The sequence below is a fragment of the Cetorhinus maximus genome, chromosome 1, assembly GCF_964194155.1.
Source record: "Cetorhinus maximus chromosome 1, sCetMax3.hap1.1, whole genome shotgun sequence".
Lineage (NCBI taxonomy): Eukaryota > Metazoa > Chordata > Chondrichthyes > Lamniformes > Cetorhinidae > Cetorhinus > Cetorhinus maximus.
The window spans coordinates 245,703,257-245,722,801 of record NC_135879.1 but is presented as its reverse complement, the minus strand read 5'-3'; the positions used below and the strand labels follow the sequence as shown (position 1 = coordinate 245,722,801).

At 47.2% G+C, this 19,545-nt stretch overlaps 1 protein-coding gene across 1 annotated transcript in view; it reads right to left on the bottom strand.

Annotated features, from left to right (window-relative positions):
- The window catches only part of LOC144688610 (uncharacterized), an 89,267-nt gene extending 69,941 nt beyond the window's left edge, over positions 1 to 19,326 (bottom strand). Inside the window, exons 1-2 of the mRNA XM_078555388.1 lie at positions 19,283 to 19,326; positions 3,843 to 3,935 (exon numbers count right to left, since the gene is read on the bottom strand). Of these exons, the coding sequence (XP_078411514.1) occupies positions 3,843 to 3,933 (91 nt within the window). The 5' untranslated portion in view covers positions 3,934 to 3,935; positions 19,283 to 19,326. The remainder of the gene's footprint in view (positions 1 to 3,842; positions 3,936 to 19,282) is intronic.
- Between the last annotated feature and the right edge of the window lie 219 nt (positions 19,327 to 19,545).

Sequence of the window (19,545 nt, the reverse complement as noted above, 5' to 3'; positions counted from 1 at the left end):
ACATTTTTCTGTCAGTACTGCCCTTTATCCACACTCTACATTTTAGTGATTATTCTGAGAATTAGTGACTGGAATGCAAGGTATTCAAGGCATTTATTACAACTGTACAGGGTATTAGTGAGATCTCATCTAGAGCTTTGTGTACAGTTGTGGTATTGTGGTCTCCTTACTTAAGGATGGTTATACTTACATTGAAAGCAGCTCAGAGAAGGTTCACTCGGCTGATCCCTGGGATGAAGGGGATTGTCTTATGAGGAAAGGTTGAGTAGGTTGGGCCAGTACTCGTTGGAATTTCAAAGAATAAGAGGTGATCTTATTGAAACATCGAAGATCCTGAGGGTACTTGACAGAGTCAATGCTGAGAAGATGTTTCCCCTTGTGGACGAATCTAGAACTAGGGGACACAGTTCAAAAATATGGGGTCCCCCATTTAAAACAGAGATGAGTGTTTTTCTTCTCTGAGGGTTGTTAACCTTTGGAGTTCTCTTCCCAGAGACCATTGGAGCCTGAGTCATTGAATATATCTGTGCTCACTTCTTTGGGCAGGAGTCCTCTCCCCGTTCAATGGATCCTTTTACCTGCCTCCAATATTCTCCCTCCAGTTTAGAAGGATGAGGGGGGATCGGATTGAAACTTACAGAATACTGAAAGGCCTGGATAGAGTGGACGTGGGAAAGATGTTTCCATTAGTAGGAGAGACTAGGACCCAAGGGCACAGCCTCAGAGTAAAGGGAAGACCTTTTAGAACAGAGGTGAGGAGAAACTTCTTTAGCCAGAGAGCGGTGAATCTATGGAATTCATTGCCACAGAAGGATGTGGAGGCCAGATCATTGAGTGTATTTAAGACCGAAATAGATAGGTTCTTGACTGGTAAGGGGATCAAATGTTACAGGGAGAAGACGGGAGAATGGGGTTGAGAAACTTATCAGCCAAGATTGAATGGCGGAGCAGACTCGATGGGCCGAAGGGCCTAATTTCTGCTTCTATGTCTTATGGTCTCTACCTGGACCCCTCCCTCTGGATTCTTACCCTGTCTTGATCTTTTCATTGAGTACTGTCGGCGTGACATCAGTCGTCTCAATTTCTCTGCTCCTCTCACCCATTCTAATCTGTCTCCCTCTGAACTTGCTGCACTCCGTTCTCTCAGGTCCAACCCTGACATTGTCATCAAACCAGCTGACAAGGGTGGTGCTGTTGTTGTCTGGCACACTGACCTCTACCTCACAGAGGCTAAGCCTCAACTCGCAGACACTTCCTCCTACCCCCACCCCCCCCCCCCCCCCCCCACCCCGACCATGACCCCACCACTGAACATCAAGCCATTGTTTCCAGGATTGTTACTGACCTCATCTCCTCTGGAGATCTTCCTTCCACAGCTTCCAACCTCATAGTCTCCCAACCTCGGACGGCCTGATTCTACCTCCTACCCAAAATCCACAAACAGGACTGTCCTGGCAGACTCATCGTGTCAGCCTGTTCCTGCCCCATGGAACTCATTTCTTGCTATCTTGACTCCATTCTCTCTCCTCTTGTCCAGTCCCTTCCCACCTACATCCGCGATTCCTCTGACACTCTACATCATATCAACAATTTCCAGTTCCCTGGCCCCAACCGCCTCCTCTTCACCATGGACATCCAATCCCCCACCGGGATGGTCTGAGGGCTCTCCACTTCTTCCTCGAACAGAGGCCCGAACAATCCCCATCCACCAATACTCTCCTCCGTCTGGCTGAACTGGTTCTCTCAATGAACAATTTCTCCTTAAACTCCTCTCACTTCCTCCAAATAAAAGGTGTGGCTATGGGTACCCACATGGGCCCCAGTTATGCCTGTCGCTTTATGGGGTATGTGGAACATTCCTTGTTCCAGTCCTACTCAGGCCCCCTCCCACAACTCTTTCTCCGGTACATCGATGACTGCTTTGGTGCTGCTTCATGCTCTCGTCTGGACCTGGAAAAATTTATTAATTTTGCTTCCAATTTCCAGCCCTCCATCATTTTCACATGGTCCATCTCTGACACTTCCCTTCCCTTCCTTGACCTCTCTGTCTCAATTTCTGGTGATAGACTGTCCACCAATATTCATTACAAGCCTACCGACTCCCACAGCTACCTCAACTACAGCTCCTCGCACCCCGCTTCCTGTAAGGACTCTATCCCATTCTCTCAGTTCCTTCACCTCCGTCACATCTGTTCTGATGATGCCACTTTCAAAAACAGTTCCTCTGACATGTCTTCCTTCTTCCTTAACTGAGGTTTTCCAACCACGGTGGTTGACAGAGCCCTCAACCGTGTCCGGCCCATCTTCCACGCATCCGCCCTCACACCTTCCTCTCCCTCCCAGAACCATGATAGGGTCCCCCTTGTCCTCACTTATCACCCCACCAGCCTCCGCATTCAAAGGATCATCCTCCGCCATTTCCGCCAACTCCAGCATGATGCCACCACCAAACACATCTTCCCTTCACCCCCCTGGCGGCATTCCACAGGGATCGTTCCCTCTGGGACACCCTGGTCCACTCCTCCATCACCCCCTACACCTCAACCCCCTCCCACGGCACCTTGCCATGCAACCGCAGAAGGTGCAACACCTGCCCCTTTACTTCCCCCCTCCTCACTGTCCAAGGGCCTAAACACTCCTTTCAAGTGAAGCAGCATTTCACTTGCACTTCCCTCAATTTAGTCGACTGCATTCATTGCTCCCAATGCGGTTTCCTCTACATTGGAGAGACCAAACGCAGACTGGGTGACCGCTTTGCAGAACACCTTCAGTCTGTCCGCAAGCATTACCCAGACCACCCTGTCGCTTGCCATTTCAATACTCCACCCTGCTCTCATGCCCACATGTCCGTCCTTGGCCTGCTGCAATGTTCCAGTGAAACTCAACGCAAACTGGAGGAACAGCACCTCATCTTCCGAATAGGCACTTTACAGCCTTTATTGACTGAATATTAAGTTCAACAACTTTAGATCATGAACTCTCTCCTCCATTCCCACCCCCTTTCCGATCCCCCTTTCCAATAATTTATATATTTTCTTTTCCCACCTATTTCCATTATTTTTAAATGTATTTCCATCCATTGTTTTATCTCTAACTTTTAGCCTATTTCGATCCCTTTCCCCCCACCCCACCCCCACTCGGGCTATCTGTACCTTGCTCGTCCTGCTTTCTACCCTTAATGTCACCTATTACCACATTTCTTAGCTCATATCACCACCATCAACACCTCTTTGTCCTTTTGTCTGTGACATCTTTTGGCAATCTCCACCTATCACTGGCCCTCTATCCAGCTCTACTTGTCCCACCTTCCCTTAAACCAGCTTATATTTCACCTCTTCTATTTTTCCTTCGTTCTGTTGAAGAGTCATATGGACTCGAAACGTTAACTGTGTTCCTCTCCGCAGATGCTGCCAGACCTGCTGAGTTTTTCCAGGTATTTTTATTTTTGTTTTTGCTCAGGTGAGATTAAAGGGAGCTTAACTCCATATAAAACTGCTGTACCTGCCCCAAGAGTATTTGACGGGACAGTGTAGAGGGAGCTTTACTCTGAATTTAACCCGTGCTGTACCTGCCCTGGGAGTGTTTGGTGGGACATGTAGAGGGGAGCTTTACTCTGAATTTAACCTGTGCTGTACCTGTCCTGGGAGTGTTTGATGGGGACAGTATTGAGGGAGCTTTACTCTGTACCTAACCCCATGCTGTACCTGTCCTGGGAGTGTTTGATGGGGACAGTGTAGAGGGAGCTTTACTCTGTATCTAACCCCATGCTGTACCTGTCCTGGGAGTGTTTGATGGGGACAGTGTAGAGGGAGCTTTACTCTGTATCTAACCCCATGCTGTACCTGTCCTGAGAGAGCCCCATTCCTCTGCATCGATGTCGCTCTGAAGGGTGAGATGAGGTGAGGCGTTCCGGGGCCGCGAATCTGATGTCATTTCTGTTGATAAAAACAAAGTCTAGCAGCAAAAATAAAAACGTCAACAATAATGATGTAGGTCAAGTGTTAGATACATACTTTGAACATGTTGGTGAGGGAGATGATAGAGAGGGAGGAGCAGTCACGTGAGAGGTCAGAGAGCACATGACGTGGTAGGGGAATATAGATTAAAGGGTTAACTCTAATGATAGCTCCTAAGCATGTGTGTAAGGAGCTATGTCCCTTACTGAGGGAAAATGACTTAGAAGTATCTTAGAGAGTAGCTCCACCTGTGTCTTGGTCTTTTTTAGCCTCTGTAAATAGTTAGTATGTAAATAAATGTGTTTTCAATAGAAGATCATTGCCTCTAGCAACATTTCTTCCGGAACAGGAAGTTAATGAATCCTAAGATAAAATCACAATAGCAGACGCTGGCAGCAGTGACTACACCCACAGCGTGTCATGAAGCTATTAATGTATATAATATTTTGGAAAATATTTTTCTTTTAAAATAGAGGTTTAGTCTGTGGGTGTGTCTTAATTGGACTAAAGCCAGCTAGTCCGGGTGCTTTGATGGGTACTAGTTTTAATGTGCAAGAGAGATAGTGTGCATTTGTATTTTCTTGAACAGAGCATTCAAGAAGTGGGGTGAAAACTGACGCCTATCTAACAGCTACCAAGCAATATGTTTATATTACTAATACAATTAGTACAATGAAAGAGGTTTCGTTGTTAAAAGGTGGAGTTCTGAGAGGCTGGTGAGACAATGAGAATTTGCTTTCAGTCAATGATGGTAGGTATAACAAGACAGCAGTTTTCGGGTGTGCACAGCAAAGGCGATGAGAGCTCAAAAGCAGCTGTAAACCTCCAACTGACTCCACAGGAACCAAAGTGAAAAGAACCTCATTTTGAATTCCTAAGGTGAAAATGCTTTGCCTGGTGTCTGGTTAAGTCTATGAGCAGAATTTCCCCGTTGGTGTGCAGGGGGCAGGCCCTGCATGCCGACGCATAAAATGACGCGCGGTGACATTGGGCGAGCGCCCCGACTTCACCGTGTGCCATTGTGATATTTCGGTGGGTGGGCGCACAATGATCTCCAATGCGCACCCGTCATTACTCAATGGGTCACTCGAGGCACCAATTGACGGTGATTTTTCGGCGCCTGTGCAATCTTCGGGTCGGCACACAGGCACAACAGGCAGGTGGGTAGGCCACATTTTCATAAACCTCATCTACGGGCGGGATAAGAGGGGTCAGTGGGGTCACGAATGTGCTCAGTCAGATATTTAATTTGGAAGGTTACTGATACTTTCCTGCGTGAACAGAAATACTTCAAAACTTATACCAGCTGCTTGGTCTGGACTCTCAAGCTTCAGGTCAGGATTCTGCAGTGAGGAACCTTTTTTTGGGCCTGCAGGTTTCAGGAAGCCTTCCCTTAGCCTGGGAATGGGAGCTGAACTGTCCACTGGAGGCAGCTCCTCTGAGGAGGCAGGGGCGGCTAGAAGGGGGAGAAGGCCAGGAGTACACACTCAGCCTCCAGGGAAGCCACCTTTGGGAGGACAGGCGCAGGCACAAGGGGCGCAGGGCCAAGAGGTTGTCCAAGGTGGAAGGGGCCGTAGAAGACGACACTATCCTGCTGCCAGGGTTTACAGGCAGTGAAGCAGCTACCTCAATATGTCTGAGGTGCAGTGCCAAAGAAGGCTCTGTCTCTCGAGGAAGACAGTCAACTCTATCTGTCAGATGATAGGCCCTGAGATCTCCACTAACTGTGTGGGTGGACACCCCATGCCAGTGGCTCTAAAGGTCACAGCTGCCCTCAACTTCTATGCCTCTGGCTCCTTCTAGGGCTCAGTGGGTGATCTTTGCAGTGTCTCCCAATCAGCTGTCCACACTTGTGTCAAGCAGGTTACAGATGCTCTGTTCAGGCGTGCATTGACCTTCATCCACTTCCGCTGCGACCAGGCAAGTCAGGCACAGCGAGCCAGAGGCTTCACGGCCATTGCTGGCTTCCCCCGTGTCCAGGGTGCTATAGGCTGCACACATGTGGCCATCAAAGTGCTAGCAGGTGTCAACAGGAAGGGTTCCACTCCATGAACGTTCAGGTAGTGTGTGATCACAGGATGCAGATTCTACAAGTCTGTGCAAGGTATCCAGGCAGCTCCCACGACGCCTACATCCTGAGACACTCCCAGGTGCCAGGGCTCTTCAGTGCTCCAGCCCGGCTGGATGAATGACTGGTGGGTGACAAGGGCTATCCCCTCAGAAGGTGGCTCATGACACTTCTCCGCCATCCAAGAACAGAAGCTGAGTAGCTGGGAGCCATGACTCCACAAGGGCTGTGGTTGGGAGAACCATCGGTCTTCTCAAGATGCGCTTCTGATGCCTAGATCGCTCAGGGGGCGCACTCCAGTACCCCCCTAGATCGTGTGTCACTGATAGTGGTTGCATGCTGCGCTCTCCACAATCTTGCACTGGAAAGGGGGGACGCAGTGGATGGCGAAGATGTAGCCACAGTTGCTGCGGCTGCACACGATGAGTCCAGCAGTGAGTCCAAGGATGAGCATGCACAGGGAAATGCTGAGGGGGTAGACACTGACCCGGTCATACTCCAGGGAAGTAGGGACACCCGGGTGGCTTTAATACAATGAACCTTCAGCTAGAACACCACATTTGGACCTCCAGGACAGGCCTGTGCTGCAGGCTCCATACTCGATACCTGAGTGCAAAATCTGCCTGGATAGGAACATTAACTAAGGGCCTTATCATTAACGCTCAATGTGACACAACTCACTCATAACGCCATGGGTAACCATCCACCTGCAGAGGAAAAGAGTCACCCTCAGCCATGGTCACATGAGTAAATTTAATGATATAACAAAATGCACTTGAGGAAACAAAATGACAAAGGTGTTAAACACCACACCAACTAATCATGACCTCATTGCGGGGGCAACACAAAAGCACCAGTGAGAAACCCCTGGTGTGCCTAAGGTGCCTTAAATTTACATTTTCGAGTGCTACGTCTAGGTGCTCCCCCGTCGCTGGGAGTGGCACCTGAGACAGCCTGCTCACTCTGCTGTCCTGTTGGCCTCGATGACCTTGGCGGTCGTCCTCTGACCCGTGGAGCCTGTGCTGGCCCCGCCTGGGAGGGAGTGGCCAGTTCCACAGCTGGCACCTCCCCAATCGTCGCAGCCTCACCGGATGCAATGGTCAGTGGGAGAGGGGCGGAGGAGCTGCCGCCCTCATCCGGAGCGCCCTGAGAGGAGCCCGCAGAGATGGCAGGCAGCTGCTGCGCCGACGTGAGGTTGCTTCGGACCTCCCTGCTCACCGTGGATGGATGGGCACCGAACTGGGAAACTTGGTGCCCAGACCATCTCCCACACTGGCACTGACCAGCTGCAGTCAATGCCGATGCAAGGGCTTGCTGGTCCAAGCGCATCACCAGAAAGCCCTGATTGGTCTCCTGGAGGAGCCTCTCCACGAGAGTGGCTGCTCTCTCCATGGAGGAGGCGTGGCGCTCGGCCATGAGGCTTATTGCATCGGTGATGGTCTGCGTGGACTCCTCCACCATGGAGACCAAGCCAAGCATAGCCTCATGTATCTCCTCCAGATCCTCCCGCACACCCTGCTGGACTTCCAGAGTCTGCTGCCTCATGGACAACTCCAGAGGGATATCATCAGCCACCAACTGAGCATGTGCCTGGTCCCCTGCAGTCCTCCGACTGCTGGCGCCATGGGCACTCTCTGTCTCCGTCAGTTCCTCCAGTGACTGAAGTGCCCTCAACGCTGTGCCCCGGGACACTAGTCGATGATCTAATTCCCACCGAGGTGCTAGTATCTGCACTGGTGCCTGCCTGGCAGAGATGGTGTGACGCTGGTGAGTCGGAGGCTTCAGGACCCTCAGGTATGAGAGGGGGCCTCTGCTGCTCCTCCTCCCGGCCCTGCTCCGCTGATGCTGAAAGGAAGAACAAGGACATTGGATCAGTTAACATGGAGACAATGTCAATGTGCATCCCTGTTCCCCGGATCATTATGCGCTCATCCTTCCATAAGCAATGGTCAAGCCATGTTGCAAACTTCAATCACTGAACATTCAGCACAGCCATGGCTGCTGGGACACTGATGGTGACCTCAGTGCTGGATAAACACACCTTCCCATCTTACTCCAGCCTCACCGACACTGGTGGACCTGAGAGCAGATCGAAGACCTCCTGCTCGAACCTGGTAATGATTGCCAACTGGGCCGGCCCTCCGCCAGTCCTCACCCGCTCAGCGGCATTATGTGCATTCTTCTCCCAAAAAGGAGAGAGGAGCATTGATTAGTGCACCTTGTACCTGGAATCTCATCACTGCTGTCCCACCCTAACCAGAGTGGGACATTGCAGGGCTCCAGTGCCTCCTCACCCTGCAGCTGCCGAACACTCACACAAAGATGCCAGGCCTGTCCCTCCCCCCTTGGCCAAATGCTGCTACATCACATTTGGCACCACATGGTCTAACCTTCCATAGCAAGGAGGGCAGCACGGCAATCGTCTGAAAAACGAGGGGCACAGTGCCTCCCCTGCACTACCCTCCTGCCTGGTCTTCTCACCAGCAGCGGTCTGAGGAACCCTTCTGCTGGCCATGTTTGACAGCCTTTGCAAGGCTGCAGGAGCTCTTTAAACAGGCTGTCGGGTCACCATTGGACCCGGCGATCATAGCAGTCCAGCCGCTGCCCGCCCACTCCCACTGTCCTTGGGAGCCGTGTTTTACACTGGGCGGGCCTTAATTGGCTTGCCCGCGTAAAATGGCGGCGCGGACCTAATCGCGGGCGGCGATCAGATACGCACTCAAATGTCCCGCCCGACAGGCAGAAAATTCTGCCTTATGGGCTGCTGTTGCCTTAACGGAGATTAGTTTGGGAATTTGTTAAAAGTTATGATAGTAGTAATTTGTAGCCATGTGTATATATATTTTTTAACCTGTGTAAATTAATTAAATTTCAATTAGTTTAATGTAAAACCTCGAGAACTGATGGTCTGATTCCTGAATTTAGAGTCGCATCTCGAACATAACACTTAAAATTATAGGTTATGACAGTTGTTTAATGTTTCCAATCTGGGATTTTTAAACAACTCCGCTTTACTGACAACATCAGTCATAACAAGGGACACAGTGGAAAACAACAGGAAAAGCCTCAAGTGAAGCCCAGCGACAGTGCAGTTCAGCTGTTGAAGGACTTTGAGTCCACCACCCACGCCCAGAGACAACAAAATAATGAGGGAAGCCCGGTGCCTGGCAAGACACGCAGCGCTGAAAAAGACAACCTTGAATCAGGGTGGGAAATTGCTACTACTTTGCCCCTACCAGAATCATTTCAAAATATACAGGGTTTTAGACAGGTTGAGCAATGGCAAAATCGACGAAGACGTTTTACCCGGTACTGTAACGCCTCAGGTCGTGCGAGCAAAGAGAACAAAGATCAAGTTAACACTTTGTTCTATGCTTTTGGGAATATAGCAGACAATGTGGTAAACAATGAGACTGCTTCCTTTATTATGGAGGAGATAGACAGATATTTAATTAGTAACGGGGTTGAAAGGTTATGGGGGAGAGGGCGGGAAATTGGAGTTGAGGCCAAAATGAGATCAGCCATGATCGTATTGAATGGCGGGGCAGGCTCGAGGGGCTGAATTGCCGACTCCTGCTCCTAGTTCTTATGTTGTTCCTACAAGAATGTCATTGGAGCCTTTAGCTCATACTTCAGTCTCTGTGAAAATATTGTCATTGAGAAGGAAAAAATTTAATCAACGAAGTCAACAACAGGGTGAAGGGATTGACTCATTAACCAATGAATCGCCGAAAATTGTGAGTATGGACGACCTGATCAAGAGACGGCCTGATCGGAGATACAATAGTTGTTGGCATTTTACATGAGAATCTGTCTGTCTTCTTACGATCTCGGGAAGATTTAAATTTAAGCAGAGCTCTACAACTGGCCAGACAAGCCAAAGAGTGAAGGCGGAATGAGGTTTTTGTCAGAGATGTGACGAAAATTCCCCAAGAACAGATCAGTGAAATTGTTCAATTGGTTGGTTCTAAAACCAAAAGTGTAGCAAGTTAGCAGCTAGGGAAACGCCCTGGAAAGGCACAAAGCCCCATTTCCCCTCTGTGGCAGGAAGAAGGTCCACAAGTGGGAAGAATGTCCCATACAAATTGCCCAGGTGCCAGGGCTGTGGAAAATTAGACTATTTTCAAGTGGCCTGCCATTCCAGGAAATTGGTGTTTATAAGACAGAAGGAAAAATCTGTGAAAGGAACCTCCATCCAAGAAATTCAAGACTTTGACAACCAAGAAATTATCTTCCTCGAAGAAGTAAAGGAAAATACAAACCAGCATAGGAGTGAAAGAATGGTGGAGGCGGGTTCAATCGAGGTATTCAAAAGGGAATTGGATTGCTACCTGGAGAGAGAGAATGTGCAGGGTTACGGGGATAAGGCAGGGGAGTGGGACTAGGTGGAATGCTGTTTCAGAGAGCCAGTGCAGACTCGATGGGCCGAATGGCCTCCTTCTGCACGTAAAGATACTGCGATGCTGAGTGCTGACATTAATCTAAGTGGACATTTGACCCAAATTCAAACTAGACACAGGAGCTGGTGCCTCAGTGTTATCTGACAGAGCTTCATGGCTGAATGAAGTGACACCACAACTATCCTCTATTCACCTCCAAGGTCCCGGGGGAATGAAGTTCAAGGCCAGCTTGAGGTGACACTGAAAAACAAAGATGGAGAAGTTTCCGAAACACTGTATGTTATCAAGAATCTAGAGTGCTCTTTGTTGGGCAGAAAAGCCTGCAAAGTTCTGAACCTGCTTCTAAAAGTTGATGAGGTCAATGCGGAAATACATGATCACAAATTTAGGAGGGAATTCCCCACAATTTTTATGGGCTTGGGTAAGCCTGTACATTATACTCAAGACGGACGCTGAGTGCCTTTGTCTATTCATGCCAAGGAAGGTCCCACACCCACTTCTGAAAAGAATCAGGCGTGAGATTGAGGCAGTGCTGCATAAAGGAGTCATTTTGCCCATCACTAAACCAACCCGGTTTTGCTCTGGTATGGTATCAGTCCCACACCTAATGGCTCCATTCCTATCTATGTTGATCTAACACACCTCAACAAGGCAGTGGAAAGAGAAATACTTCCAACGGCATTGGTAGTTGACAACTTGGCCAAACTTGCAAAAAGTCTTCAACAAACTTGTTGCCAGCTGTGGGTTTTGGCAATTGCAATTGGACTCGAAGTACAAATTCTTAACTACTTTCATTATGCCCTTTGGACAGTACTGTTTTAACCATTTGCCATTTGGCAGCTGGTCAGCCCTTGAAACATTCCAAAGACTTAATGTCCAATATACTACAGGGCATTGGCAACATTATATGCCACATGGATGTTACTTTGATCCATGGGTCAATGAAACAGGAACAGAATAAAGGAGTTATATGTACGATTTTCCAATCTAATAGAACCTTCCCTGAATCTAGGGGAATTTGGAAAATTAAAACCAATGCATCAACTATTTCACTAGCCACTCCTTTTAAGACCTTAGGATGAAGTCAGCCCGCAGCTCTAACCATTTGCTCAGTACCACTTCCCTGGTGGTTGGAATTTTATTGAGTTACATCTAAACAAACGAGTTAGGAGCAGGAGTAGGTCACTAGACCCTTCAAGCCTGCTCCGCCATTCAATAAGATCATGACTGATCTGATTTTAACCTCATATTCCTGCCTACCGCCAATTACCTTTCACCCCTTGCTTATCAAGCACCTATCTACCTCTGCTTTAAAGATATTCAAGGACTCTGCCTCAAGCATCTTTCAAGGAAGAGAATTACAAAATCTCACAACACTCTGAGAGAAAAAATATTTTCCTCATCTCTGTCCTAAATGGGCAACCCCTTATTTTTAAACAGTGACCTCTAGTTCTAGATTCTCCCACAAGAGGGAACATCCTCTCCACATCCACCCTGTCAAGTCCCCTTGGGATCTTATATGTTTCAATCAAGTCGCCTCTTACTCTTCTAAACTCCAGCGGATACAAGCCTAGTCTGTCCAACCTTTCCTCATAAGATAACCCGCCCATTTCAGGTATTATTCTAGTAAAACTTCTCTGAACTGCTTTGAATGCATTTACATCTTTCCTTAAATAAGGATACCAGTACACAGTACTCCAGATGTAGTCTCACCAATGCCCTGTATAACTGAAGCATAACCTCCCTACTCTTGTATAAAATTCCCCTCACAATAAACAATAACATCCTGTTAGCTTTGCTAATTACTTGCTAGTTCCTGCCTCCCTTCCTTTTCTTGATTTACAGCTAGTTCCGGGACGTTACTTGTATCCTCTATAGTGAAGACCGATGTAAACAATCTGTTCAATTCGTCTGCCCTCTCCTTATTTTCTATTATTGATTCCCCAACACACTCTTAACTCTTTTATTTTTAAATATCCATAGAAACTCTTACTATCTAGGGCTCCTTGATGCCAGGCTTGGTCAAATGCTGCCTTGGTGTTAAGGGCAGTCACTCTCACCTCACCTCAGGAGTTCAGCTCTTTTGTCCATGTTTGAACCAAGGCTGTAATGAGGTCAGGAGCTGAGTGGCCCTGGCAGAAGCTAAACTGAGCCTCAGTGAGCAGGTTATTGCTGAATAAGTGCTGCTTGATAGCACTGTCAACAACACCTTCACTTTACTAATGATGGAGAGTAGACTGATGGGGCAGCAATTGGCTGGGTTGGATTTATCCTGCTTCTTTGCGGACAGGACATAACTGGGCAATTTTCCACATAGCCGGTAGATGCCAGTGTTGTAGCTGTACTGGAACAGCTTGGCTAGAGATGCAGCTAATTCTGGAACACAAGTCTTCAGTACTATTGCTGGAATACTGTCAGGGCCCATAGCCTTTGCAGTATCCAGTGCCTTCAGCCATTTCTTGATATCACGTGGAGTGAATCGAATTGGCTGAAGACTAGCATTTGTGAATTTCCTATATTTTTCCATGGAATGTGGGCAACCCTAGCAAGGCCAGCTTTTGTTTCCCATCCACAATCTAAAGCTGTGCTTGTGAGCTGGAGCACACTCAGGAATCCAGCAGAACGGAATTTCAGAAGACAAAATTGACACTCTGTGAGGTGGGCCGTCATTGAAGCCGTCTGAGTCTGGTTCAACTTGTGGGGAGAATTCGAAGGCGAGACCTTCAAAGGTGAAGAGACAGATTTCCAACAAGATTGGCTGACTTAGTGTTACTGACGTCAGGGTGGGTTGTTGAGAAATCCATGTTTGAGTAAAAGATAGATATTGTAAATTGTTTTACTTTTCTGACCTTGTTTAGTGACGTTTATTTTTTTTTATTCAAAACCTGTGGAATCTTGTGGCTTTCTTCACTGAATCTCAAACTTTGTCTATTTTATGCAAAATGTTACTGGTCCCTAACCTTATATTACCAACAACTTATGGGTCTGGCCAAGGGTGATAACAACAAAAAACATCCATTTCATCAAAATGATGATTTCACCAAAAACTCTGAAATCCCAATTGGATGGTTAACAAGAAACAAAGTGCAACAGTGGCCCTATGAGTAAATTATCATCAACATGTAAGACCTGGACAACGTTAAGGCTTGGGCTTAAGTGGTAAATAACATTCAGGTCACAAAAGTGCCAGGCAATGACCATCTCCAATAAGAGAAAACCTAACCATCTCCCCTTGACATTCAATGCCATTACCATCGCTGAATTCCCCCACTATCAACACACTGAGGGTCACCATTCAGCAGAAGCTGAATTGGACCAGCTATATAAATACAGACAATAGCAGGTCAGAATCTGGGAGTCTGAGATGAGTAACTCACCTCCACAGTTGAAAACAATTAAAATGAAGTTCTTCTATCCTAATCCTCTGGATATTCAAGGTAATACTTTAATCATAGACTTTAAGATTTGATGGCATCTTTCCTATGCCTCTTGCGACTGTGGGTGTATGCTGTTGAATTAAGTTGTTTTATTCTAAACTACATATAGGCCAGGATTTTTCCTATGGCAGGTGGGCTGGGCGGAAGCAGGCGGGGGCAGAGGCAGGCGCGGAGCTGATCGCTGCCCATGATCGGCTGCGCGCTGCCATTTTATGTGGGCGGGCCAATTAAAGCCCGCCCAGCGTAATACGCAGCCGGTAGCACTCAGCGCTACCTGTGCGGGAGGAGGGAGAGTCGGGGTCAGCGCTGTTTAGCGCATGTGCACGAAAGAGCGCTTCAATCTCCCTGAGGCACGGAGCTGCCTCAGGGAGATTGAATGAATATTAAAATAATTAAAGAATTGAGTTAAAAATTTATTTAAACATGTCCCCTCGTGTGACTGTGTCACATGAGTGGACACATGTTTTTGTATTTATGAAAATTTATTTATTTATTTATTTAATGAAAGCTTCAGGAAACCTCATCCCCCTCGTGGATAAGGTTTCCTGAAAAATGCAATGGCCGCTGGGGCTTTCCGCCTGCCGCCAACCTTAAGGTTAGACGGGCAGCGTTCTCAAGTGGCTCAACTGATTTCTTAATGGCCTTAATAGGCCGTTTGCATTTCGGCAGGCGCGCAGCCGACTCCAGCGCGCGCCCACCAAATGAAGTATCTCGATGGCGCGCAATAACGTTGGGACGCACACCCGACATCATCACGTGTCATTTTACATGTCGGCGTGTTGGGCCCACCCTCGCAGGCTGAGTGGAAAATTCTGCCCATTGTTTCCTGCAATGCTTGTGACGTAAAATTTGGCCCTTGGTCAGAGTGAACCGCTCTGGCAATTCATACTAGCGAAAAACTGAATCAACCCTTCAATTACCCTCTTGGCAGTAATCTTTCTTGAGGGAAAGGCTACATTATGCACTTGACTGATTATCTTAAATTGGTTGTTAGTGTAACTATTAGCACACTCTGGTTTGTTCAGAAAGTGCTGTCCAATCAGAATCATATCTATAAGTGGACATTTTTTGAATTATTTAAGATAATCAGTCAAGCTTGTAACGTGCCTCATTTACACTTGCTAGAAGTGACATACATTCATTTGCAGGGACCTGTTCTCTACAAACTCAAGGAAAATATTCAATCTTTGCATCTTTTTTGATTTATCCATGAGCTTGGGGAGCCTGAAGTTCCCCATTGCAATTTCCATGGGAACACCTCGCCCATTCAGAGTTGACATGCCCCCCAATCAACACCCTTTACCCCTGTAGTATAAATGTTTTCCAGCCAATCACAGAGTGCAGGTAGAATGATGGTAAAGGCTTAGTATATCCAGGAAGAGCCTGAAGGCTCCTGAAACCAACAGTAGGCAAGAAAATGGAAGGAAGATGTAGGAAGTCTACCCCACACCAAACCCCTGCCCCACCCCCGCCCCTCACACCGACCCTCCTACTCCCAGTTCTTTGACTTGCCCGGATATGCTTGAGTTGATGAGAGCCAGTGGGGAGATTCTCTTTCCTGTGGATAGTAAAAAGACACCAGCCACCCAAAAAGCTTGACTGGATGTAGCAGAGGCTATCAACAGGGTAGTGCCCAGGACCTGGATTCAGAGCCATAAAAGGATCAATGACCTCATTAGGTCAACAAAGATGAGTGATATACCACTTGTAGGTGATATCCATCTCCCTGACCTCCCTAGCATTCTCCTGCACAGCACTGCGTTGACTGACACACCTTACAGCTCCACACGTTCCTGCCTCTCCAGGCACCTCCTTAAATCTCCATCTGTGCAGCCAAAGCTCACACTCAGCCTCAGCCTACTGTCACCTCGCACCTAACCCTCACAGTCACCCTCTTCAAAAGTTCTCATTCCGTCCTCTGCACTTCTGACAATCGTAACTCTCTTTCTCCCAGGAGAGGAGAGTGCAAAACTCCAGGGAGCTGCAGAGAAACGGGGTGGACCTGGAGCTATTGCCACCCAGCCCACAGAAGGAGACCCTGGGGATTGGCAGGATGACACAGATATTAGTTGTTGGTGATGGAGGCCGCCCAGAGACATGATGGCAGAGTTAGATATGATGCTGCCACTCAGTATTTAAAAGTCACTCCTGTTGAATTGATGCCGCCACTAACTGAAATATCATGATTTTCACTATGTCAAATTTGAACCCTTTCCCCATGTGTCTTTTATCCCCCACAGGTTCCCCAAGGGTAACGAAGGAGCTGCTGTGGGAAGAGGCCAAGGAGTCCTCAGAGGAAGGTGAGCACTCTGAAAATGCAATGTCAAGTGTCACAAGTGTACCCTTCACCAGTACAGGTGCCTCAGTGGATACTTGTTTAAAAATGCTAGGCTGTCAGATGGTGAGGAGGAGGAGCAGGTTCTAGAGACAGCACCACTCCAAGCTCTGCTCAGTTGGACAGAAATGCAGAGCTTTGGAGATCATCCACGAAAAGGGAACTTACAGAACAGCAGCAGGAAACGTGTGTTGCTATGATCCGGTCAGGGACCAGTAACTTTTTGTTCAAAGTTGCCAAAGTTTGAAATCCCAGTTACCCACCTGGAGAATAAAACCACAAGATCCCATGGTTTTAAACAAACAATATAAACTTTACTATACAAACTTAGAAAAGTAAAATGATTTCCAATCTTGTACCTTAATAATCAGAATTAACAACAATGAATTAACAGGCAAACTGTGGTCAAACATACCACACTGCACATTAAATGGCAGATGCAACCAAGACAGATCCCATGGATTTCCCAGCAACCCACTCAGGCGTCAGTGACCACCGTGAGTCACAAAATTTCATTAAAACTCTGTCTTCCTCACCATGGATTTCAACTCCTCACTTTCGAAGATTAGCCTCTGAATTCCCTCAAATGCTGCTTCGACTGGGACTGTCTCAATGACTGCTCATTTCCCGATGGTTCAATCTCCTCCTGACACTATGTCCCATGGGATTCACAAAGCTACATTCCCACCTCCAATTACTGACACAATTCCAACTCTTTCACAAACTGCTAGTTTCTCCAAGCTGGGATTGCCACTGGGGTTTCTCTGAACTCCAGTCACTTGGCTGCATTGAGCTATAAATGGCCCCCAGGCCTTCTCTGATTCCCAACTGCCTGGAGCCTTCTCTCAGTCCTCAGTGCTTCGCTGAGCCTCAAACCACATGAGGTCCAAAGTGCAACCAACACCCTCTCCCAGCAAACACGGATAAATTGTAATCAGAGAACCTTCTTCAGCCCCACTCATCTCCATGGCAATGTAGCCTTTCAGGGTTCATGGAATGCTTTTCAACTAATTTAGCTCTAACTCCCAAAACAAAACATCTCTCTGGATTGCACTGCTTTGCAAGGAGTGTAGACAACACATCTCCAGTTCTCCACCTAAGGAAGCCCACCTGCTGTTTCATCGGTAAAAACAAAAAACTGCGGATGCTGGAAATCCAAAAATGCCTGGAAAAACTCAGCAGGTCTGGCAGCACCGGCGGAGAAGAGCAAAGTTGACGTTTCGAGTCCTCATGACCCTTCAATAGAACTAAGTAGAAATAGGAATTGGGTGAAATATAAGCTGGTTTAAGTGGTTGGGGGGGTGGTTGTTGGGACAAGCAAGCAGTGATAGGAGGAGATAACCAAAAGATCTATATAAATTATTGGAAAAAACAAAAGGGAGGAGGAAGAAACGGAAAGGGGGTGGGGATGGAGGAGGGAGTTCAAGATCTAAAGCTGTTGAACTCAATATTCAGTCCGGAAGGCTGTATTCGAAAATCCTGACGGAGAGTAGAACAAAACTTCTTCAAGGTAGGCATTTCTTGAAGAGAAGCGGCAGTCAATTAAACACAGAGATAAAAGCAAAAAACTGCGGATGCTGGAAATCCAAAAATACCTGGAAAAACTCAGCAGGTCTGGCAGCATCGGCGGAGAAGATCAAAGTTGACGTTTCGAGTCCTCATGTCCCTTCAACAGAACTAAGTAGAAATAGGAAAGGGGTGAAATACAAGCTGGTTTAAGGTTGGGGGGTGGGGTGCGGGGAAGAAGGGGGGTGGTGGTTGTTGGGACAAGCAAGCAGTGATAGGAGGAGATAACCAGAAGATCTGCGGTTTCCTCTACGTTGGAGAGACCAAACGCAGACTGGGTGACCGCTTTGCAGAACACCTTCAGTCTGTCTGCAAGCATTACCCAGACCTCCCTGTCGCTTGCCATTTTAACACTCCACCCTGCTCTCTTGCCCACATGTCTGTCCTTGGCCTGCTGCGTTGTTCCAGTGAAGCTCAACGCAAACTGGAGGAACAGCACCTCATCTTCCGACTAGGCACTTTACAGCCTTTATTGACTGAATATTGAGTTCAACAACTTTAGATCTTGAACTCCCTCCTCCGTCCCCACCCCCTTTCCGTTTCTTCCCCCTCCCTTTTGTTTTTTCCAATAATTTATATATATTTTTCTTTTCCCACCTATTTCCATTATTTTTAAATGTATTCCATCCATGGTTTATTTTACCCACCCCTACTAGGGATATCTGTACCTTGCTTGTCCTGCTCTCCACTCTTAATTAGCACATTCTTTTAGATAATATCACCACCTTCAACACCTCTTTGTTTTTTTGTCTGTGACATCTTTTGGTTATCTCCTCCTATCACTGCTTGCTTGTCCCAACAACACCCCCTCCATCCCTTAAACCAGCTTATATTTCACCCCTTTCCTATTTCTACTTAGTCCTGTTGAAGGGTCATGAGGACTCGAAACGTCAACTTTGCTCTTCTCCGCCGATGCTGCCAGACCTGCTGAGTTTTTCCAGGTATTTCTGTTTTTGTTTTGTGCTGTTTCATTGGCTCCACCTCATCTGTTCTGACTCTACTAAACAAACAGGGGTAACCTTCTGAACTGCCATTTTCTTTTAGGTGCTCTGGCAGTCTCTAAAGCCCAGCATTTTAATTACCGTACCTTCACAACAATAATCTTCCCAGAACTAAAAGTTATCTCTAAAATATTATCATGATTTTCACAACAGTGTGTTTCTGTCAGCATTTCCAGAGGCAGCTTGGAGTGTGATTGGAAGAGTCCATCTCTAGCATGTCATGAGCTGTATCTCATTTTCGCGCTTTACTTAATTCCTTAAATTCTTCTGCAGTCCCCTGATAGCCAACTGGTAAACACAGTCTCAAGCAACTTCTGCCCATTCTATTGCACTAATCAGATCAGACAGAGGTGAGTTTATTCAACATGAGCCTTTTTCTTCTCAAAGATCTCAGTGTTGTTACTTAGATTATAAGGGTGTGTTGGTTATGTCATGCTGAAAAAGATAATCCAGAGAACACAAGGAGGGCAGTGGAGTGGAATAATCAACCACCCTGTGCTGTCGCTACTGAATTCTTACCTGGAGTGAGTGGCTCCTCGGGAGCTCCCGCTGATACCGGATGTTCGAATGAATCTTGAAACTTCGCAGCTGTCTGCAATAACCGCCTGGGAGCCCACGCAGATCAGTTACAGGAAATGAAACTGAAACTCATTGTTTCCTTTAAAACAGGCAGTCCTGCCAAGGCTGAAAATCAAAGGTACAAACAGAGGAAACTACCCAATCAAATTACCATGTGCAATCAACTGAATCTTCTAAAATAATTGCCAAAGAATTATAATTTG